The sequence below is a fragment of the Carcharodon carcharias genome, chromosome 3 (genome assembly GCF_017639515.1).
Source record: "Carcharodon carcharias isolate sCarCar2 chromosome 3, sCarCar2.pri, whole genome shotgun sequence".
In the NCBI taxonomy this organism is placed as follows: Eukaryota; Metazoa; Chordata; class Chondrichthyes; order Lamniformes; family Lamnidae; genus Carcharodon; species Carcharodon carcharias.
In genome coordinates this window covers 71,612,479-71,636,564 of record NC_054469.1, presented here as the reverse complement: position 1 = coordinate 71,636,564, position 24,086 = coordinate 71,612,479, and the positions used below count along the sequence as shown (strand labels likewise).

The 24,086-nt window shown below is 45.0% G+C and overlaps 1 protein-coding gene across 2 annotated transcripts in view; it reads right to left on the bottom strand.

The window, feature by feature from the left end:
• Positions 1-924: 924 nt before the first annotated feature.
• The window catches only part of steap4 (STEAP family member 4), a 66,221-nt gene continuing 43,059 nt past the window's right edge, over positions 925-24,086 (bottom strand). The window contains exons 2-6 of one of the 2 annotated variants that reach the window (XM_041185227.1): positions 14,323-14,497; positions 10,985-11,421; positions 3,731-4,258; positions 2,624-2,788; positions 925-2,023 (exon numbers count right to left, since the gene is read on the bottom strand). In XM_041185227.1, coding sequence (XP_041041161.1) covers positions 1,763-2,023; positions 2,624-2,788; positions 3,731-4,258; positions 10,985-11,416 — 1,386 coding nt within the window. In that variant the 5' untranslated portion in view covers positions 11,417-11,421; positions 14,323-14,497 and the 3' untranslated portion in view covers positions 925-1,762. The remainder of the gene's footprint in view (positions 2,024-2,623; positions 2,789-3,730; positions 4,259-10,984; positions 11,422-14,322; positions 14,498-24,086) is intronic. The other variant, XM_041185226.1, reaches the window with a different exon arrangement.

The following is a 24,086-nucleotide window of genomic DNA, read 5'->3' as shown; positions in this document are numbered from 1 at the left end:
TAGAATTAATTATTAAGGAGGATATAGTAGGGCTTTTAGAAAATCTTAGTGCAATCGGGCAGAGTCATCATGGTTTTGCGAAAGGGAAGTCATGCTTGACTAATTTATGAAGGTCTTTGAGGACATAACAAGCAAGGTGTTTAAAGGGAAACCTGTGGATATGGTGTACTTGGATTTCCAAAAGGCATTTGATAAAATTCCACATCAAAAGTTACTACACAAAATAAGAGCTCATGGTGTAAGGGTAACATATTAACATGGATGGTGGACTGTTAGCTAACAGGAAACAGAGAGTAGGGATAAGTGGGTCATTTTCGGGTTGGCAAGCTGTTACTAGTAAAGTGCCACAGGGATCAGCGTGGGGGCCTCAACTATTTACCATCTGTCAATGACTTGGATAAAGGGACCAAATGTATGGTTGCTAGATTTCCTGATAACACAAAGATAGGTAGGAAAGTAAATTGTGAGAAGGACATAAGGACTCTGCAAAGAGAGATAGATAGGTTAAATGAGTGGGTAACAATACGGCAGATGGAATATAATGTGGGAAAATGTGAATTTTTCCACTTTGGCAGGAAAAATAGAAAAGCAGTATATTTTTCAAATGGAGAGAGATTGCAGAACTTGATGATACAGAGGGATCTGAAAGTCCTGAAACGTGAATCACAAAATGTTAGTGTGCAGGTACTGCAAGTGATTAGGAAGGCAAATGGAATGTTGTTGTTTATTGCAAGGGGAATAGTATATAAAAGTAACAAAGTTTTGCTTCATTTATAGAAGGTATTTGTGAAACAACAGCTGGAGTACCGTGTACAGTTTTGGTCTCCTTATTTGCAACAGGATATAATTGCATTAGAAGCAGTTCAGAGAAGGTTCATTTGACTAATTCCTGAGATGAAGGGTTATCTGATGAGGAAAGGTTGGACAGGTTGGGCTTGTATCCACTGGAGTTTAGAAGAATGTGAGGCGATATTATTGAAACATGTAAGATCTTGAGGGGACTTGACAGGGTGTATGTTGAGAGGATGTTTCCTCTTGTGAGAGAGACTAGACTGAGGGGACACAGTTAAGACAGAGACAAGGAGAATTTTTTCTCTCAGAGGGTCGTTAGTCTGTGGAATTCTCTTCCCCAGGAAGCAGTAGAGGCTGATTCATTGAATATTTTTAAGGCTGAACTAGATAGACTCTTGATTGACAAGGGAGACAAAAGGTATAGGGAATGGACAGGAAAGTAGAATTAAGGCCACAATCAGATCGGCCATGATCTTACCAAATGGCGGGGCAGGCCCAGGGGGTCAAACGGCCTATTCCTGCTCCAGATTCATATGTTCGTATATGTGGATGTTCATGTGCTTGCATGTTCATACGTTCGTATCAGTTTGTGGTGTATTTGAACCCAGTTCCCAGAGGCCATAGATCACTTACAAACAAACACTGTGCAGGAGAAGACTGTTGAAAAGAAAAACAAAAGGGTCCAATTCCCCATTTCTCTGGGCACACCTCCAAATGACCATAGAAGCAGGTAAATATGCTACAAAGTGCTTCTTTACCCCCTCCACCCCCACTTTTAATTGCTGCTTGAATGCATTTACTTGGTCCAGGTGCAAGTGTTCCATCCACCTCAAGGAAAAAGACATAGAAACCCTGGGTGAGGGATCATAAACTTGGCCTTATGGATCTCGGACCATTTATTCTCTGCTTTGTGTTCATGAAATGAAGGCTTCCTAGGCTTCAAATAAAGGAAAAAAAACCCAAATATTCTTCAAATAAATGATGATTTGTTACTGCAGACTTTAATTTTTGACTTTCTCTCCCAGCCCTGCCGGATCCTAGTGATCATTTTGTCTACACATGGTGTTATGAGAATCAGCTTTAGAACCAGCACAATGCAGGGAATCACCATGCCCAACATGTATGCTTGTGGAAGCCCCCATCTATACCATTTTGATTGCAGAAATCTGTCCCAGCCAAACAGTGCAGCATGAGCAGTGCACAACAGGAGCGTTATATAACCCAGCTTTGACTGTAAGACAATGGAGAAATCATTTAGTCAGTTCTCATTTCCAACTGTAAAATACACTCATTTCCAAAATTTTAATTGATATTGCTATTTTCCAACCAAGACAATTCCTGTCACAGATGTAACTTTAAACTTTAGACAAATATATCTCCAAAAAATAAATAAAATCATGTGCATTTTGATACAAAATGAAATCATATAATTCTTTACAAAAGTTGTATTTTTCTTTATTAATTGAAAGGGACAATATAAACCTTTAAGCTGTACTCATTTCAAATGCATCTGCTATGGATTCCCACCAGTTCTCCAACCAATGGATGTGGTCCCCGTCAGCCTGACAAAATCCTAGCCATTGAGTTAGATCAAGTGCCTTACAATTGCCTCAAATGCTGACAACACTTGTCATATCATTGTTAAGCCAAAGCTCATTTTTTTGATTCAAAATTTTGCAAAAGAGAAACACACAGTGTTAATATTTATTCCCATAGTTTCCCATTACGGAATTTGTCATAGCTGATAATCTGTAAAGTATGTCTGCATATTGGGACCAAAAATATTGTTGTATGATGCCTGCAATAATAATACACACACACACACATGTACCTGCACAAATCGGAACTCTCTCCAGTTTACAACATTGCTGACTGATGGAAGAGAAGTGATGCCCAGCAAAACGTAAAGACCAAACCCCAGCATTCCTAATGCAAAATACAGGTCAACACGCCAGGATAGCATTTTGTTTAACTGCATAGTTTTATTCTTCTTTGACTGCAAGGAAGAAGAGAAATGTCAAAATAATGGTGTGTATAAAGTGTAAGGTGCAATATAACCTTGGAGTTAAGAACAAGCCCTTCAGCCCCATGAGCCTGCATTCAATTAGCTCATGACTGAACTGTATGTCAACAGCATCTACACTTATTAGCTCCTAAAACTTTGATACCATTAAAAACAAAAAGTTATTGATCTCAGTCTCAAATGCTCCATCTGTCCAACTATCTACAGTCTTTTTAGTTTTAGTGGCCCATTGAAGCAGACCTATGTTGCAGTTTCTGCTTGTCATCCACTGGCCTCCTATCAACCATTGATGCAATTCTTTGAGAGTGGCTAAAACAACAGAGGGGAGAGGAGCCACTGCCAATTTAGGGGGAAAGAAATTAGTAAAATTTTGACAATTCCTCTCCAATCCGTGAAGAGAATCAAATCAGTTTGAGGAGAATGCTGTGACTGGGGAATACATTCCTGGTACCTTCCATATGTAACAATGTCAGTCACATTCTGGAAGTCAGCTGTCCCCTTTTTGAATGTTTGCAATGAGTCCACTCCCTGCATGCGCCAGCAATTTGTACCACAAATTTTCTGTGAAAAGCAGTACCTCTTGACAACTAAATTAACCTTATGCTTACAGAACTTATACACATATCCCTAGCTACGTAACTGAAATACCAGTAGTCGGTCCACTGGCACTGAACCTAACCTTTTCATTATTTTAAAGAGTCAATCAAATCTTTGAACATTTTGTTTCTCCAGAGCATAAAGGCCCCAGTCCATAAGCCAATGTGGTAATTAAGGGCTTTTAAATTAGGTAAAATCCTAATTTTTTAAAATTTGCATTTGATCATGCAAGCAATTCATCCTAACACTCTAATTGCTTCTGTGGCATTTGTGTAAAAAATGTCCTATGATTACAACACACATGGATAATGTTATTACCTCTTCAATCATTGAGTGCATCCAGCGCCATCTAACTGAGTACCTTGTGGGTATGATGAATGTGTAGAGAACATGAAGGAAGGCATAGGCAAGTGCTACAAGTCCAAGTTGCTTTCGACACAACATCCATCTGTCGAGCCAGTCGGGGAATCTCTTGTATTTTGTCCCCCTGTAGAGCTGAATGAATGCAGCAATCACACCCGGCAGATAAACTAAGCTAAGTAGGATTAGGGAGACATTTGGGAAGATACGATTAGGAATGGAAATTGCAAGCCGATAGGAAACATCATTATTTTCTTTTGCATAGGGATAGATTACATCAATCACCACGCAGTAAATGAAGAAGAATACTGTGAGACCAGCCGCTATAGTAAGTGGTAGTCTCCACATTGGAAAGAGCTGAAGAGGGTAGTTTTCCAGTTCTTCAGCTGCTAGAAGGGATCCCTGGTCTAAAGGAGTGAGGCCTATACTCCTGGCAACTTCCATCACCAATTGTTTAGATTTATTGTCATCCCCACAGACAAAGACCTGAAACAAAAAAATGATAATTTTGATCAGTGGTGAAAATACTGTTGCTGCAATTCAATATTTCAACATATTCAGCTCAAACTAGTTGATACTGTTTTTAAAATAGTTAGTTGATCAGTGTAGACAATAGTTTTAGTTGATCATTACTAACATCACTTTCTTCATATCCATGTGCATATATAACTTTTTCAAGATGCATCAAATAAGGTGTCATATGAAAGGTTGTTACACAAAATAAGTGTTCATGGCATTGGGAGTAATATATCAGCATGGTGAAAGAATTTGTTAAAGGGCAGAAAACAGAATAAGAATAAACGGGTCATTTTTATGTTGGCAAGCTGTTACCTGTGGGGTGCTGTAGGGATCAATGCTGGGGCCTCAATTATTACAATCTATCTTAATGATTCAGCTGAAAGGACTGAGTATAATATAGACAAATTTGCTGACGATACAACCCTAGATGGGAAAATAAGTTATAAAGTGCTCGTAAAGAGTCTGCAAAAGCATATAGGCAGGTTAAGTGAGTGGGCAAGAAGGTGGCAATTGTGAGTATTCACTTTAGTAGGAAGAATAGAAATATCGAATATTTTTTAAATGGTGAGAAAGAATTAAATCTTCCGAAAGCCAAGTGCTAAGAGTGCTGGAAATCTAAAAATAGAAAAATCTGGTAACACCCAGTGGTGAAAGAAGCAGAGTTAACATTTCAGGTTGATGATCTTTCATCAAAATTGTAAAAAGGTTAGAGATATAACAGGTTTTAACCCAAAGGGCAAGGGTTGATGGGGGAATGGTAGGAAAGAACAAAAAATACAGTATCCATTTAATTTCCTGTATTTTGACTCTAACTCCATCCCTTCCATCACAGAACGATGATTGGGTTCCTTTTTTCCTCACCTTCCGCCCCACCAACCTCCACACTCAACAGAATTCTGCCACCTCCAGTGTGATGACACCACCAAATAAATTTTTCTTTCCCCTTTCAGAACTCTGGATGAAAGACAGGAGAAATTAAAAGACTAAAGAGATAATGGTGCAAGACAAAAAGAGATGGTAGCTGGGCAAGTGAAGAAACAAAAGATAGGCCTAGAGGAGGTGTGAATGGGAAAAGCAGAATCATCACCAACAGCTGCCATCCAAAAACAAAGAAAAAATAGGGGTAAAATTATGATCTGAAATTGTTGAATTCAGTGTTGAGTCCAGAGGCTGTGAAGTGCTCAATCGAAAAATGAATTGCTGTACCTTGAGCTTTCGTTGAGCTTCATTGGAATAGTGTAAAGAGGCTAACGGCAGAAAGGTCAAGCGGGAGTAGGGTGGAAAATTAAATGACCGTCAACCTAGAGCTCAGGGTCATGCTTGTGGACTGAACAGAGATGTTCCACAAAGCCGTCACCCACTCTCCATTTGGCGTGTCCAATATACAAGAGACCACATTGTGAGAAATCAATACAGATAACTAAATTGAAATATGTACAAGTAAATCACTGTGTCACTTAGAAGTGTTTCGGGCCCTGGGTGGTGAGAAGGGAGCTGGAAAAGGGCAGATGTTGCATCTCCTGCAGTGCATTGGACAATGCCATGGAGTGTGGACGGGATGTTTTGGGTGAGCCAGGCTGTCTCCTATCACAGACCTTCCCTTTGTTTTTCTCACCCTCCCCCTTCCCTTGCCTCTTGACTTCCTTAAAACCTACTTTAAAACCAATCTTGTCCAGTTTTGATGAAAGGTCATTGACCTTAAATGTGATCTTTTAAATTTTGGGGTGGAATTTTCTATTCTGATCCTAATTCCGTAGCAGGGGGGTGGGGCAGGAACCAGGAGTGTTTCTCGCCGTGGAGGCCTGTGGGAATTCATGCCGAATTGCATGATGCTGACCTAATTAATTATGCAGCCATGGAGTTTCTCAACATAGCAGCACGGGCTGGATGGCGTGTGCCCTGCGGTCATATCTGGCTGCCATATTTAAAAGACACCCAGATATCTACTTACCCACCATTGAGGAAGGAGACGGCCACCGATCACAGGGAGCACCATTCCCTCAGTTTCAGTGACACATCCCTGGAAGTCCTGCTCAATGCAGTAGAGGCCAGGAGGGGCATCATCTACCCTGAGCATGGAAAGAGAAGGCCAAGCCATCAGGTCAGCCCTGCATGAGAGGAGGTCTCCAGGGTGGTCAGTGCCCAGGGTCTGCACCAGAGGACTGCCCTGCAATGCCGCAAACAGATGAATCACCTCATCCACACCACCAGGGTAAGTGAACCCTCAACTGCTCACACTCACCTCATTGAATGGTAGAGGGGACTTGGGCCTCAGTGGCAAGGGCACCATCCATGCGGCCCATGCATAAAAGAGCTACTCAACGTGATAAGGTGATGCCTCATAGCCCCACTGCAGTCCATCTAGTCTGCAGGTGCAGAGGCCACTGTGGGTCCCTGACCTTTCTACACAGAGAGCTCAGATGTTGTTTGGGAGGGGGGGAGGGAGTATCTGGTTGGGGGGGAGGTGGGGGGAAAGAGGGTTAGTGTTGAGTGCACCAGCTAATCACTGCTAATGAGGTGCCTCTGTGAGTCTTATACTTCTATCTGCATGGGCTCACCATTCTGGATGGTGCTGCCTCAGAGCCCTTCTTAACAACCTGCAGTGCATCAATCAGATGGCACACAATCCTGTGGGTTATTTGTAAGACTGGAAACATGAGAAGGATACATGAAACCCAATTGTTCTCAACTCCACCTTCTCTCTTTGCACAGGAAAAGTTGAGACATAATAGGAGAAAGAGAAAGAGAGAGGGAGAGAAGACAGGAGGAGCCGGCCTGACCTCAAGAACCTTACTGAGTTCAAGGAGTGGGCAGCCCAGTTGGCAGGGGAGGAACCAAGTCGAGCCTGTGGTGATGGAAAGGTAGGCGGGCAGCCTCCATCCAGTAAGGACCCAATGCATAATGTAGTCACATGGAAACCTAAGGTCATGCGTTCCTCTATGTTGGAGGCAGCTCATGCAGTCAATTACTCACTCCTCTCTCACTTACAGGTGCCAGCAGGAAGAGGACGAAGAAGAAGAAGAAACCCTGACCAGCAGTTCCTGCAGCCCACAGAGGACTGAAGACTTTGGGGTGGAAGGAGAAAGTGCACCTGTAGAGGTATCACCACATTCACCTGCACCCTCTGCTAGCACAGAGATACATACCTCGGTGGGTATGAGATGTGGTTCAGGCCAGGTCTCACATTCTGGTGCTTACCGCACGGACGAGTGTCCACAGCAGGAGGGGGCAGCGTCAGGCAAGCTCACCAGAACTTGGAGGACTGCTGGGGGAGAGACATCTGTGTTGCCCAAGTCAGGTGAAGAGCCACTGGGATGGGGCCTTCATGAGATGTTGGGGAAACTACAAGAGGTAGAGGAACATCAGGCAGAGCTGTTGGAGGCCTTCAATAGAGAGGCACATGAGGCGGAGGAGTCTGTCCACCTGCTGGATGATGAAGCTGAGGTGTTTGCGCATTGAGGCCTCCATGAGGAGGACGGCAGACACCATGGAGAACCTGGACCAGCAAAATGCACAGTTTCTGCTGGAGATGTGTGCAGACCTGCACTCTACCGCTGTAATCATGGGTGAGTTTTTGCAGTGGCTACACAAGAGGGGGATGAGGCACCTCGACGTCCTGCCAGGTGCCCCTTCCCCTCAAGGAGTCGTGTACGGCCCCTCAGGCATCTAAAAGGAGGAGAAGTGGTTGTTGGATGCCCCTGGGACCTCCACTTAGGATTCTCTGAGTGTATCTGGCCCTTCAGACTCCCCCTTGCCTGTGACCCCTTCAACTTCATCCTCTATGACTGCAGAGGGGGGCAGCTGCTCCACAGCAGGACAGTCAACGTAAACAGGGGTCCTCCATGCCTCGAATCTCCAGAGGACGGTTGCCAATGTCACCCAAGACAACAGGGCAAACAGGTCAGCAGGCTGTCTCCAACCCTGCATTGGATGTTGGGGGAGCACCTTGAAGAAATGGTAGGGAATGCAAGAATAAAGAAGTTTTGATTTTACATGTGGTTGCACGGGTGCACTATGATTGTTAATGTTATGACACATTTGTAATTAGAATACACTTGCATTTTAATGAGGTCTGATGTGGTTTATTTGCGATTTGTTGTCCTTAAGCTTGTGTGCAACTCCCTCACCTCCACCAACTCACACACCTTCAGTGGAACACCCCAGTCTGGGTCTATTCCCCTGGAATCACGCATGAACAGAAAGGCAAAGGTCTTTGCCAAGGCCCTTGCAAGCCATGTGCAAGAGGTCTCCCGTGCATATTGAGCCCTTGTCTTCATATGCTCACCTGTCTCAAGGCCCTAGCATTGTAAATACTACATACTGGAGTCCCCCTTCAGTTGTCCAGTTGAGATGACCTGCCATTCCAATGATGATCCAAGTCGCATGCAACATCTCGAGATATCCATCACGAGGCTCTAGTTAGTTGCGGCAGCCATGGTTCGAGTAACGTTCAACGTGCTGTCCAATACCTTTACCACTCCCCCATTGACCCACACCCTACTCTCCCAATAACCATTGACCCCAGGTGTAACTGACCTTCCCACAGCTATCCTTCACCCCACCCACTTAGCCTTCCATCCCATGCAGGCGAATGTCCACATCCCCTACCTTCCAGAGGAGCCCACCCCTGTTACAACAGACATGCCCCCTGTCATCCTGTTACCCTCAGAATCCACTTCTCCTTCCATTTCTCCTCCAATAACCCTCAGTGCCCCTTCACCCGTCATCACCCTAGTGGCTCCCACTGCCCCCTTTAAACCTCACCATCCCTTCCTATCACCAATTCCCTTAGTGTGCCTCCCAGGACTCATCAGCTGAGACCACGGAACCTCCCTCTAAACCCTTTTACTCTCTATTCCTCCCCTGCCCGTTCACACCTGCAGACCCTACAATGCCCGTGCACACCTGCACAACCACCCCACGGCCTGCACTCTACTGCAGCCCTTCCCACACTCTTGCTCCATACCAGCTCACTTATTCCACAACCCTTGCGGCATCTCTCTCTTTCTCCTACCACTCAAACCTCCCCTGCCTATTTCTAGGCCTCTGCACCTGCACCACTCTACTTCTCCCCATCTAATCCACCGCCCCTCAGCACAGACTATCGCCGCTCAATTGTACCTCCTGCAGCCGTCCACCTGCAGCTTGAAGATCCGCTTCCTGGAAGAAGCTGCAGCTTGGAGATCCACCTCCTGGAAGCTCCTGCTGCTTGGAGATCCACCTCCTGGAAGCACCTGCAGCTTGGAGATCCACCTCCTGGAAGCTCCTGCAGCTTGGAGATCCACCTCCTGGAAGCTCCTGCAGCTTAGAGATCCACCTCCTGGAAGATCCTGCAGCTCGGATATCCACCTCCTGGAAGTTCCTGCAGCTCGAAGATCCATCTCCTGGAAGCTCCTGCAGCTTGAAGATCCATCTCCTGCTGCTTGAGGATCCACCTCCTGGAAGCTCCTGCAGCTTGGAAATCCACCAAGATCCACCTCCTGGAAGCTCCTGCTGCTTGAAGATCCATCTCCTGGAAGCTCCTGCTGCTTGAGGATCCACATCCTGGAAGCTCCTGCTGCTTGAAGATCCACCTCCTGGAAGCTCCTGCTGCTTGAAGATCCACCTCCTGGAAGCTCCTGCTGCTTGAAGATCCACCTCCTGGAAGCTCCTGCTGCTCTAAGATACACTAGATATGTTCCGGACCGGCCTGATATCCTGCTGGCAGTGTGGAGAATTGGACAGGGGAGCATAATTCCGGTTAGCCTTTCATCTACATCCCATTAATGGAATGCAACACAGTTTCACGCTGGCCTTTGGTGGAAATGGTGATCTGCCATGACGGGCGGGAACGCATGGTCATGCTGTTATTCCATGCCAGCTGGAAAATGATTTCTCAGCTCCTGTTGATTTGATCCCACCTGCCCAACCCCCGCCCCACTCCCAGTGCCACCTGCCTTGGGTGGGGTGGGGTGGGGGCCTGGAAAATTCCACCCTTGGTGTTACAGGGATTTGGGTGTCCTTGCACAAGAAAGCTAACATACAGATGGAACAAGCATTTAGGAAGGCAAAATATATATTTGCCTTTATTGCAAGGAAGTTAGAGCACATGAGTGAGGAGTTCTTGCTGCAATTGTATAGGTCTTTGATGAGGTCACATCTGGAGTACTGTGTACAGTTTTGGTCTCCATATCTAACGAAGGATATAACTGTCTTGGAAATGATGCAATGATTAGATTGATTTCTGTGATGGAGGGGTTGTCCTGTGAAGGGACATTGAGTAGGTTGGGCCTATAGTCTCTGGGGTTTAGAAAGCTGAGAAGTGATGTCATGGAAATATTTAGGATACTGAGAGGGCTTGACAGGGTAGATGCTGAGAGGCTTTTTCTCCAGCTTGAGATCTAGAACTAGGGGGTATAGTCTTAGAATAATGGATTAACCATGTACGACTGTAATGTAGAGAAATTTCTCCACTCAGAGGGCTGTAAACCTTTGGAATTCTCTACCACAGAGGACTGAGGATGCTCAGTTGTTGAATATATTCAAGGCTGAGATCAATATATTTTTGGACTCAAGGAGAATCAAGTGATATGGGAATAATGGGGGAAGTTGGAGCTGAGGTTGAAGATCAGCCACAATCTTATTGAAAGGTGGGGCAGGTGCAAAGGGCCACAAGGCTTATTCTTGCTCCTAGTTCTAATATTCTGATCTTACCTGACTGCTGGCATCCAGGCTGCCTGACTGCAGGGCCCAGGCTGAAACTGTATTGAATCCCTTCACCACATTGGCTTTGGGAACCAGCTGAGACAGATACTGTGCATTGGACTCAGAGTATTGGTTCATTCTGAGGTTGTTGCTTACATCCACCAGCACTTTTCCTTCTAGCAAATCAGACAGAGGTGGGATAAAGTCATAGCTTTCCCTGTGAACTGCCAAGAAAATGACCTTGGATGTTTTCAGAGCCTCCGTGTGGTTAAACACTTGTGCTCCACTTGGCAGCAGGGTGGAGTTCTTTGGGTCTCGGCTACCATAAACCACTGGGTAACCTGACTTGAGCAGTCTCATGCCCAAGGATCTGCCAAAGTCCCCAGTACCAAAAATACAAATTGCGTCCCGCTTATGGGCATTTTCACCAACTCTGGCCATTTTATCTGTAAAAAGAAACACATAAAAGTAGATGTTATCATTATTGAAGAATCTAAAAAGATAAACTGGCGCATGCTAAATTATTTTGTAGTGAAGGCACAGGGAATACTAGTTGCCAATACCACAGCAAAGTCAGGCTAGTGAGTACCAGTACAATTTAGGCCGGGCATAATGTATATTCCCCATTACATTTTAGCATTCGTTACCTCTCTTCCTCCACTGTATTTCTCTGTTTTCTTCTCTATCTGTACCCCATTAGGAACAGGAGTTAATCAAAAGTAGTAAAATAAGCCAGGCCAGGTAAATCAAATAAGCAAACTCATTGAAAATGGCAGTTTTCTGAATTAAATGTCATGTATATTAACTATTTGCCTTAAAAATTTTCTCTATGCAGGGCAGGCAGCTAGTTAAAATCATTTGAGTGATTTTCCACAGGTCTCAGTTTTAATCTGTACCCCTGAGCATGGGTGATGCTGTTATCCTCAAAAGGAAAATTTAAAACTTCCCGCATCGGTCTTTCCTCCCTCTTCCGATTGTAAGACCCACCTTAATCCCTTCCTAATGAATCACCATTCCTAGCATCACCATTCTCTTGACTTCCTACATTCAACTCCCACTTGCTGATCTGCTCAGGGTGACCAACTCTCGGTGAAAAAATTATGGGACATTTCGGTGTAGGGGACACTACGAGCAGGCATAAGATGCTGGTGAACCGTTAGGGTGGGAGGTTGGAGTGTCCCCAGCAACCCAGATTGGGGGACCTCAATTATAGGATGATCCCATAAAATCTGGGATGGTTAGTTACACTGCTCTCCCCAGGCACAAATTCACCCACTGTTGCTTCCTGCTGATTTTGTGCTTTGGATTTAGAGGTAGGCCTATGCACTTGAGGCCTGGATTTTAAAATCTCCACAGGCCCCAGTGACAAGGTAGGGCATTTTGCCAGTCACCTTGGCTCCAAGAGAGAGGGAGGGGGCAGGGCAGACAATGTCACTGAGAGTGCTTGAAGTATCCAAGGCCTCCAGATTTTCAGGAGCTACAGCAGGAGGCCTGACAATCTGATTACTTGACAGACTCAGTCACAGATTAGAGTGCATCCTCAAACAGTTTTGCATTTATATAGCACATTTCACAACTTCAGGGTATCTCAAAGCACCTCAGACCCAATGAGCTACTTTTGAACCATGATCACTATCGCAACATAGAGAAACGTAGCCGTCAAGGCACACACAATAAGGTCTGACAAACAATAATGTGATAAATGACCAGATAATTGTTTTTCGGTTGTGTGGTTGAGGGAAGAATGTTGGCCCAGGACTCCAAAAAAGTGGAGGTCTTTGTTGAGCAACTGAAAGCAAGTAGGCAAGCAGTAGGAAAATTATCTTCACCTTGGATGGGAGGTTGGGGGTAATGAAGAGGTGCAGGGGTGTCTGGGAGGCTTTAGAAGGATGAATCAAGAAAATATCAATGTCAGGATAACCACCTCGAGGATTCAATGATACAAGTGCTTTAATGTCATTACCTCAACAGCAAGGATGAAAAGTGATGTCTTGCTTTCTTTATTTCTCAGCATTACACCATGCCACAGTACTCCCTCCCTCCTATCCCCAGCATTTGAGAACTCACTCCATATGCTTCGCCTCCAAACATCAGGGGACACTTCAATAAATCCTCTCCTGATTCCAATCACACATTTGCCTATTGCTGTTAGTTACACACCAGGCACAAGCAGCATTCTACTTTTACCTGGTAGCAACTGCAAAGTTTTTCACTCCTCTGATTATTGTTTGTCCATTTCATAGTGGAATCATATTCTTGGACAGGACCACCTCCCCATCCTGCTCAGAAGTTCTTGCTGCTATTTCTCAATAAGTGCACGACAGGAAGTTTTCTCACACCTCTGCACAAGATTTCATAATAACGGTACAAGAGGGTGCAGGGCAGAGAGGGTGCAGTGGACAGCCACACAAAGTGGTTGTGGCATTTCCTATATCTGACTACACTGTAAAAAGATGGCTGTAAATTGCATTGGGACATCGAAGGTTGTAAATACAAGCTCTTTCTTGTGGATGATGAATTACACAGAAGAAGTGAGCATGAGCAGGGCTTAGTGGAAAGGAACAGTGGAGATGTCAGTCTTCAATGACTTCCACGTTGAACACTGTGTATCCCCTCACTGAGTTCTTTGAATGCTTTGAAGAAGGCGAAGCAGAAACAGAGTGATTTCTGAAGCTGAAATTTGTGAATAAATATAGTTGGGTGAACTGTAAATAGATTCCAATGATCTGAGCACTTGCAGATAATACCTCTAAAAAAAACAATTCTAAAAGACTGTTTCACACTTATACTACCTGGTTGTAAAGGATGAGACCACCACTGTGTGCTATTTCATCACTTTCCAGTAAAAGCATTATTATGATTCTACTGACACCTTAAATTCTGCTTACATTTAAGGTAATGAGGCTCCTGCCTGCTTTAGGGAACACCTGGGCCATCCTCAGAAAGATTCCCAACAAAATGATGATGGGTAGGTGCACAACGAGGTAGTAAGCACAGCTCTGTGATTCCTGCAGTATTACTGCCCTGTTCCTACCCAGTGGAGGCATTTAATATTGACCTGTAGTCTGCTCACACGTGAAGAATGTCTACTTGAACTAAATACAAAAAGGCTACTAAAAATCTTTAGAATTATAACCTTGTATGAGTAATCAGCATAGGAAAGTAAAGGAAAAGGGATGAAAAAATTGAAACGCTGACAATTTACATTTCATACATTTAATGATCTTCTGGCATTAAGTTTGGGTATTTTTAACTAATAAACACAAAACAGATTTTTAAATTGTTGAAATAAATACATTTATGATATATCTTTCATTTTCCTTTCCAACCGGATTGATCCTACTCACCACAGTATGAAGTCTGTTAGATCAGAGATTGCCACACAATTGGCTAGAAGCTCACAATTGCTGACTTGTTCAATCTTCTGCGCAAGCTCATCTGTTAGGTTTTTCAACTCTTTCTGCCTTTAAGCACTTGGCTGTATGATTCTGGATTTCCTAATGTTTTCCTTTCTCTCCCCATCTGTCAATATGAATCATTGCTAATCACACTCAAATTCCACCAAGATTGTGGGGAAATTCCCAATGGCCGTCAGTCTGGTATTAACTGTTCTTTCCCAGAAACGTACACCACAGAATTGTGCAACAAGCATTCTGACCTACTTTCAGGAAACATAGTAGTTACAGCAACGTACTGCCAGTGTACAGTAGATGTGTAATGGGCTTTAGAAGGCTGTCCAATACCATCAGATAAAGAATGTTACTAACCATACTAACAGTAGTACATGCAATTTATTTCAACATCACCTGCTTTTTAACTGCTATATATTAAATGGTCTGTTAACATCCCATAAAAAACAGTACATAAACATAAGTTACATATTTTTTCAAATCTTGACTTGTATCTTTGAGCTTATGAGTTTTAATTTCAAATTCATTGTTTTACTAGTTGAACCAGTGTATATACCATGGGCTAAAAATGTGTTTGTCCCAATTTTGGGGTGTAAGGGTTACAATTGGTGACCTTCCCATGCTGGCTCTATTGGAAGTAAGGCAGCATACAAGCTTGGTGCTCCCAACTCATTTGCCTGATTGTAACGTGGGGTTGAGCAGGTTCTCCGCAGCTGGCACCCTCCTCGTGCTGCCAGTTGCCTCTGCACTCAGCAGGGAACTGACTAGCATTGTGCTGATAGCATGGGGTGCATGGGGTGTTGTAATATGCCGTTTAGGGGATAACAACACGCCATCACTAGAGAGGAAGTGTGCCATGTGATCAAGCCTCAGTTTCACTTTGGCCTGTGAGCAGAAAACAGCATGCACATCTCTGTTGCTGACGTCTTCAAGCTTTCTACCCTTGTATAGCTGTTATGTGCCTAGTCTAAATAAATGAACCAACTATGTGCTTACACAATCCCTCATGAATGATTGGTGAGGATATCATTATAAAAACACAACAGCCAGCACTCTCGTCTTAGAGGCAGGCTGGCCTTCTTAAAGGGAAACTGCATTGAATAAGGTTGCTAGTATTTAAAAGGTTGGATAATGGTAGAGAGAGGGCTCCAGGGTGACAGCGGCAGCACTGGAGGCATTAATGGTGGAGGTGGGCAGCAAGAGAGATGTCATAGTTTCACATGGGGCCAGGAGGTCCTCAAAGATCACCTTCATAGGAGTTGGGAGCAGGTGGCCAGGGAGGTCATCTCTTGGAGTCTGGACCTGAAGACCTGACAGCTGTGCCACAAGATGTCCAATGACCTCATGCAGATGGCCATAGTCAGTGAATGCATCTTCACATGACAGCACTATCCCACCACAGAGCCAACATCTCACACTGCTTAATGCACCACACCCCCAACATCCAACCAGCACTCACCTCTCTGCCGAGTTTATCAACCATGGCTGGCAAATCACCCAAACTTAGTGCAATACGATCATTAACACTGAATCAGCTCTCTTGCAGGATATGGTGGCACGCAATAGAAGGGAGCAGAGTAGAAGCGGAAGGGGACAAAGACACATGAATTCCCTGAGCCCTGTTCTCAGCATCATGGGATTGTCTGTGACGAAGTTCCTGTCATCTGGCATCGCTGAGAACAAAGAACAAAGAACAAAGAAAAGTATAGCACAGGAACAGGTCCTTCGGCCCTCCAAGCCTGTGCTGATCATATTGCCTGTCAAACTAAAACATTTTGCACATCTGGGGTCCATATCCCTCTATTCCCATCCAATTCATGTACTTGTCAAACTGCCTCTTAAATACTACTATTGTACCTGCTTCCACCAACTCCTCTGGCAGCGAATTCCAGACACTCACTACCCTCTGCGTAAAAAACTTGCCCCGCACATCTCCTCTAAAACTTTCTCCTCTCACCTTATCTATGTCCACTAGTAATTGACTCTTCCACCTTGGGAAAAAGCTTCTGACTATCTACTCTGTCCATGCCACTCATAATTTTGTGAACTTCTATCAAGCCGCCCCTCAATCTCCGTTGCTCTAGTGAGAACAATCCGAGTTTCTCCAACCTCTCCTCATAGCTAATAACCTTCAGACCAGGCAGCATCCTGGTAAACGTCCTCTGCACCCTCTCCAATGTCTCCATATCCTTCTGGTAATGTGACAACCAGAATTGCAAGCAATATTCCAAGTGCGGCCTAGCCAAGGTTCTATACAGCTGCAGCATGACTTCCCAGCTTTTATACTCAATACCCCTGCCGATGAAGGCAAGCTTGCCATATGCCTTCCTGACTACCTTATCCACCTGCGTTGCCACTTTCAGTGATCTGTGGACCCTGTACACCCAGATCCCTCTGCCTGTCAATGCACTTAAGGATTCTGCTATTTACTGTATAATTCCTACCGGTATTAGACCTTCTAAAATGCATTACCTCACATTTGTCCGGATTAAACTCCATCTGCCATTTCTCTGCCCAAGTCTCCAACCAATCTATATCCCGTTGTATCCTTTGACAATCCTCTTCACTATCTGCAACTCCTCCAACCTTAGTGTTGTCTGCAAACTTACTAATTAGCCCAGTTACATTTTCCTCCAAATCATTTACATAGATTACAAACAGCAAAGGTCCCAGCACTGATCCCTGCCGAACACCACTAGTCACAGCTTTCCATGCAGAAAAGCAGCTTTCCACTGCTACCCTCTGTCTTCTATGACCAAGCCAATTCTGTATCCATCTTGCCAGCTCACCTCCGATCCTGTGCGACTTTACCTTCTGTACCAGTCTGCCATGAGGGACCTTGTCAAAGGCCTTAACGAAATCCATATAGATAACATCCACTACCCTTCCATCATCGATCATCTTTGTCACTTCCTTGAAAAACTCGATCAAGTTAGTGAGACACAACCTCCCCTTCACAAAACCATGCTGCCTCTCACTAATACACCCATTTGCTTCCAAATGGTAGTAAATCCTGTCATGAAGAAACATTGAGACTGATAGCATGTTTCTGCCTTATGCCCTTTCTCACCCCCCAGCTCATCCTCATCCTGATATCTGACATAATGAGCAAGCTGCTGAAAGTGTGAACATGGACTCTGACCTGAGCCCTCTTTCCTCACACCAAACAGCCCCTTCTGAGTTCCTGCTTTCAGATCCCAAGCCAGCTGTCCAGCCACAGCAGCCAAGGAGGAAGAGAAAGAGACAAAGTATAACACTAATGAAGAGGTCCTAATACTTCATTTGACACTCACAACCACTAGCTTAGATAATGGTATTGCACATACTATGAAGGCAAGTATAGAGTTGGTATCAGCATGTAGTGAGCCATCTGAGCAGGAGCAGGTTGCAGCCAGGCTAAGGGTAAAGGATAGCTTGTTTGCCAGCTCACCAGAGGGCAAAGTTGCAGGCAGGGTTGCACAGGACTCAACTGAGGACCGCAATAGGGAAACATCCAGGAGAGCGCTGATGGGCATGCATATCAGATGCTGGATTCAGTGGCTGATCTGCTAGCCAGCTTCCTGTCACTGTCAAGAGCATAGAGGTCACGCTCCAATTTGGCAGAGGGGTGACGCAGAGCTCACCCTCTCTGCAGCATCTGCTCCATCTCCCTGTTGTGCTGCAAAGCCAGAGGCACTGCACAGCTGCCACCATAGCTGCATGGTTTCTTGGGAATTTTGTTGCCAACTTGGTGATTGAATTCTGTGACTGCCTACTATTCTGTGGAAAATGTGAGAGGGATTTTATAGAGCCCACAAGAGTGGGAAGGGAAATGTGGCCTGGGGGGTGACTGAATTAGGTGAGGCATGAAATTTTGATCTCCCAACGGTGAGTAGAGATGCAGAGATTAAGGCCCAAATTTTTGTGGAGTCATGGAGATTCTGCATCTTAGCCAAAATAGCACTGGGACCCTGGAACTGGAACTCCAACCCCATTTTCAACAGATCCATTTTTCATTGGGGGATGAAAGGGTGGGGCATGATTCACACATGGGGGAAACCGAACCCAGCAGGCCATTTGAACTCAATGCCAAGTCTGAGCCTGCAAGTGCAGCCACCTCCCACAGAGTGGCAAACATGACAGTGGACAATAACACGAAAATTCAATAAAGAGTAAACAAAACAACAAAACATAATTTCTTCTACAATAAAGGAAATGTCCCTTACTCCCCTGTAACCATCAATGGTATGCCAACCATGAAGTGTGTCAGTAAATTTGGCTCCTTGATTAAATTAGCCTCATTAAATAACGACGATGCCCACATGAATAAAGTGAAACTAATGTGACATAAAATATTTACAAGTGAAATTTAAATTTGAAAGAAACACCACCTTTGTGCTCTCAATGAGTCTCATGTCAAATGCAATGGAGTTGGACAGGAAAGTTTTGGCTGTGATGCAGTGCCTCCTTGTTTGACCAGGAGGGTCTTACTTTGGCAGGTTTCACCAATGAAAAGCTTTCCTCAACACATGATAGTACGTGTCTCCCATTCATGGCATTGGCACTTTAAATTTTAATTGCAATCATGTGGAAAATGGGAAAAAGCAAGGCAGCAGAAGTGGTGCACTTTTCTAGTTCCACTGTCAGCAACGGTGCACCCCTGATAGAATTCCATCCTACAAATAACTGGGCTTTATTTGTAATGTTTTTATTTAAAACTGAAGATGCATTGTCAGTAGGAGAAAAAACTCTAAAATTCCATAGGTCGTGATCTCAATGGTTGCCCCGCTAGCGTTTTCCAACAATGCTTCCACTATTGTTTATGCGATCAGTGTACTGCAAATTTATCTGCATGTGGCTGGTGGGTGCAGGTACCACAAGGATTTGGCAATTGCCTGTGTCGATAGCAGTGGAAATTCAGCAATCCTTTCACGAACTGGCATTGCTCTGATCAGCCCTGAGCAGTGGAAACAATTGAGGATAGCATTCATCTTTATAAAACAGTAATCTTATGCTTCAGGGGTGCAGGCTGCTTGCCAGACCTGCAACGCACTGCTGCGGCTCTTGCCTTCATGTGAAGGCCATTACACCTCATTTGGCATACTCAGCCATCACCACCTCACTGGGTCCTGACCAAGGCTCAGTGGTGGGAGCTCTCAGTTTAGGTATGCCCTCACTCTTGTCTATCAACAATAACTGTTGCTTATGCTAGGAGATCTGCTGTCATGGCATGCCACGCTCATCTGTCTTGCACCATCCTCACACATCTACTGTAGGTCATCTTCAACCATTCTGTGATATCCATCATCCAACTACGCCTAGGTTGATCCCTCTTCCTGCTGCCCTCCACTTTGCCCTCTAGAAGAGATCACTGTAGCTTTTCAACATCTTACATTTATGTAGCAACTATGATGTTATAAAACATTTCAAGGCACTTTACAGGGACATGATCAAACAAAATTTGATGTTATCAAAATCTACAAGGAGAGGATGAAAGTTCCACCTTTGAAAAACAGAAGCAAACTCATAAATAGTGGGGACCCAACATACCAAGGTTTCTCCCATTTCCAATGGTGTCCTGTTAGACTTTCAGCATCAGACTGTCAAAACTATCAAAGTATTTCTAGGCCCCAATAGTTAACAAGAATAGCTAGAAGGAATGGGGTTCAGCTGTACTACAGTGAGCCCAGCACTGGGGATGATTGAGGCATCTTCTCATAGAGATTTGGAGTTGGATTTAATGGAGGCAATGATGGGTAGAGGTCCTTCCCACAACTTGAGAGCAGGCGGGAGCCCTGCATCACTTCATTTAGAGAAGGCATGCTTGATTGAGTGGGCCAAAATTGGCAGATGGAATATATTATGGGAAAATGTGAATTTTGGCAAGAAGAATAGAAAAGCAGTATATTATTCAAATGTAGAGAGATTGCAGAACTCTGTGGTAAAGAGGGATGTGGGTGTCCTGGTACATGAATCACAAAAATTTAATATGCAGGTACAGCAAGTGATTAGGAAGGCAAATGGAATGTTATCATTTATTGCAAGGGGAATCAAATATAAAAGTAAGGAAGTTTTTAACTTCTCTCTCTCTCTCCGCTCCCCACACACACACCTTAAACCAGCTTATATTTCAACTCTTTCTTGGACTCGAACTCAAGTTCTGTTGAAGGGTCATGAGGACTCGAAACGTCAACTCTTTTCTTCTCCGCCGATGCTGCCAGACCTGCTGAGTTTTTCCAGGTAATTCTGTTTTTGTTTTAGTTTTGCTACAATTGTACAGGGCATTGGTGAGACCACATCTGGAGTACTGTGTACAATTTTGAACTCCTTATGTAAGAAAGGATATAATTGCATGAGAAACAGTTTTGAGAAAGTTCACGACTGATTCCTGGGATAAAGGCTTATCTTATGAGGAAAGGTTGGGCGGGTTGCACCTGTATCCATTGGAGTTTAGAAGAATGAGCATGATCTTATTGAAAGAAGTCCTGAGGGGACTTGGTAGGGTGGATGCTGAGAAGATGTTTCCCCTTGCAAGGGAGACTAGAACTAGGGGACACAGTTTAAAAATAAAGGGTCTGCCATTTAAGACAGTGATGAGGAGAAATGTTTTCTCACAGAGGGCCATTAGTCTTTGGAATTCTCTTCCCCAGAGAAATGTGGAGGCAAGATCATTGAATATTTTTAAAGTTTGAGTTAGATAGATTCTTGATTGACAAGGAAATCACAGTTAATAGGGGGTAGGGGGTGCTGACAGGAAAGTGGAGTTGAGGCCACAATCATATCAGCCATCTGCGGAGAGGAACACAGTTAACGTTTCGAGTCCGTATGACTCTTCAACAGAACTAAGTAAAAATAGAAGAGAGGTGAAATATAAGCTGGTTTAAGGAGGGGTGGGACAAGTAGAGCTGGATAGAGGGTCAGTGATAGGTGGAGATAGCCAAAAGATGTCATAGACAAAAGGACAAAGAGGTGTTGAAGGTGACTGTCTCCATCTCCGACTTACCCCACATGGATTTCAACTGAAGTTCCATCCCTCATGTTTCGAACCCACCCAGGATTACAGGTATCTCCGGGACATACAACACTCATCGGACTGTTGTTCTCATCGCATTCTGAGATCCACACTCAGTGCCATGTGCCGCCATATGAACACACTCGACCTCTCTCTCCAGCAGCACCTCTGCACCCTTTTCCTAAGCTGCGTGTGCCCCCAGTTTCATTTTATTCTTCATCTTAACCGATGCTTCAACAAGAAACTTTGTCTCTTTCTTTCAGGTGCAAAGGAATGCAAGCTCCAACAACTCATCGACACCAACACCCATCCAGGACCCACCACCCCTGCCTGTCCCTCTGTTCCAATCCCAGCCCCGGCCATGTATTCACCATACCCCCTGACATTCCCCTCTCCGATGCTGAACGTTCAGTGCTCAGTAAAGGACTTAGTTTCATACCCTTATGCCCTCATCTCAATGAATTTCGGGCTCGGCACGATGCTGAACTCTTCTTCCGCTGCCTTCGTCTCCGTGTTCACTTCTTTGGGCAGGAGCCCTCTCCCTGTTCAACGGATCCTTTTACCCGACTCCAATATTCTTCTTCCACCTGGACCCCTCCCTCTGGATTCTAACCTTTTCTTGATCTTTTCATTGAGAACTGTTGGCGCGACATTAGTCATCTCAATTTCTCTGCTCCTCTCACCCATTGTAATCTGTCTCTCTCTGAACTTGCTGCATTCCATTCTCTCAGGCCCAACCCTGACATTGTCATCAAACCCGCTGACAAGGGTGGTGCTGTTGTTGTCTGGTGCACTGACCTCTACCTCGCAGAGGCTGAGCGTCAACTCACAGACACTTCCTCCTACCTCCCCTTGGACCATGACCCCACCACTGAACATCAAGCCATTGTTTCCAGGACTGCTATTGACCTCATCTCCTCTGGAGATCTTCCTTCCACAGCTTCCAACCTGATAGTCGCCCAACCTCGGACGGCCCGCTTCTACCTCCTACCCAAAATCCACAAACAGGACTGTCCCGGCAGACCGACCCTGTCAGCTTGTTCCTGCCCCACAGAACTCATTTCTCGCTATCTTGACCCCATTCTCTCTCCCCTTGTCCAGTCCCTTCCCACCTACTTCCATGATTCCTCTGACACCCTACATCATATCAACAATTTCCAGTTCCCTGGCTCCAACCACTTCCTCTTCACCACGGACGTCCAATCCCTCTACACCTCTATCCCCCCCACCAGGATGGCTCTCCACTTCTTCCTCGAACAGAGGCCTGAACAATCCCCATCCACTAATACTCTCTTCCGTCCGGCTGAACTTGTTCTCGCACTGAACAATTTCTCCTTAAACTCCTTTCACTTCCCCCAAATAAAAGGTGATGCTATGCGTACCCGCATGGGGCCCAGTTATGCCTGTCTCTTTATGGGGTATGTGAAACATTCCTTGTTCCAGTCCTGCTCCGGCCCATTCCCACAACTCTTTCTCCGGTATATCGATGATTGCTTCGGTGCTGCTTCATGCTCTTGTCTGGATCTGGAAAAATTTATTAATTTTGCTTCCAATTTCCACCCCTCCATCATTTTCACATGGTCCATCTCTGACACTTCCCTTCGCTTCCTTGACCTCTCTGTCTCAATTTCTGGTGATAGATTGTCCACCAATATCCATTACAAGCCTACAGACTCCCACAGCTACCTTGAGTACAGCTCCTCACACCCCACTTCCTATAAGGACTCCATCCCATTCTCTCAGTTCCTTCGCCTCCGTCGCTTCTGTTCTGATGATGCCACTTTCAAAAACAGTTCCTCTGACATGTCTTCCTTCTTCCTTAACTAAGGTTTTCCACCCAAGGTGGTTGACAGGGCCCTCAACTGTGTCTGGCCCATCTCCCACGCATCTGCCCTCACACCTTCCTCTCCCTCTCAGACACATGACAGGGTCCCCCTTGTCCTCACTTATCACCCTACAAGCCTCCGCATTCAAAGGATCATCCTCCGCCATTTCCACCAACTCCAGCATGATGCCACCACCAAACACATCTTCCCTTCACCCCCCCCCTCACCCCCGGCGGCATTCCACAGGGATAGTTCCCTCCGGGACACACTGGTCCACTCCTCGATCACCCCCTACACCTCAACCCCCTCCCAGGGCACCTTCCAAGCAACCGCAGAAGGTGCAACACCTGCCCCTTTACTTCCCTTCTCCTCACTGTCCAAGGGCCAAAACACTCGTATCAAGTGAAGCAGCATTTCACTTGCACTTCCCTCAATTTAGTCTACTGCATTCGTTGTTCCCAATGCGGTTTCCTCTTCATTGGAGAGACCAAATGAAGACTGGGTGACCGCTTTGCAGAACACCTTCGGTCTGTCCGCAAGCATGACCCAGACCTCCCTGTCGTTTGTCATTTCAACACTCCACCCTGCTGTCATGCCCACATGTCTGTCCTTGGCCTGCTGCATTGCTCCAGTGAAGTTCAATGCAAACTGGAGGAACAGCACCTCATCTTCCAACTAGGCACTTTACAGCCTTCCGGACTGAATATTGAGTTCAACAATTTTAGATCATGAACTCTCTCCTCCATCCCCACCTCCTTTCCGATCCCCCCCCCTTTTCTCCAAATATTTATATAGATTTTTCTTTTCCCACCTATTTCCATTATTTTTAAATGTATTTCCATCCATTGTTTTATCTCTACCTTTTAGCCTATTTCGATTCCTTC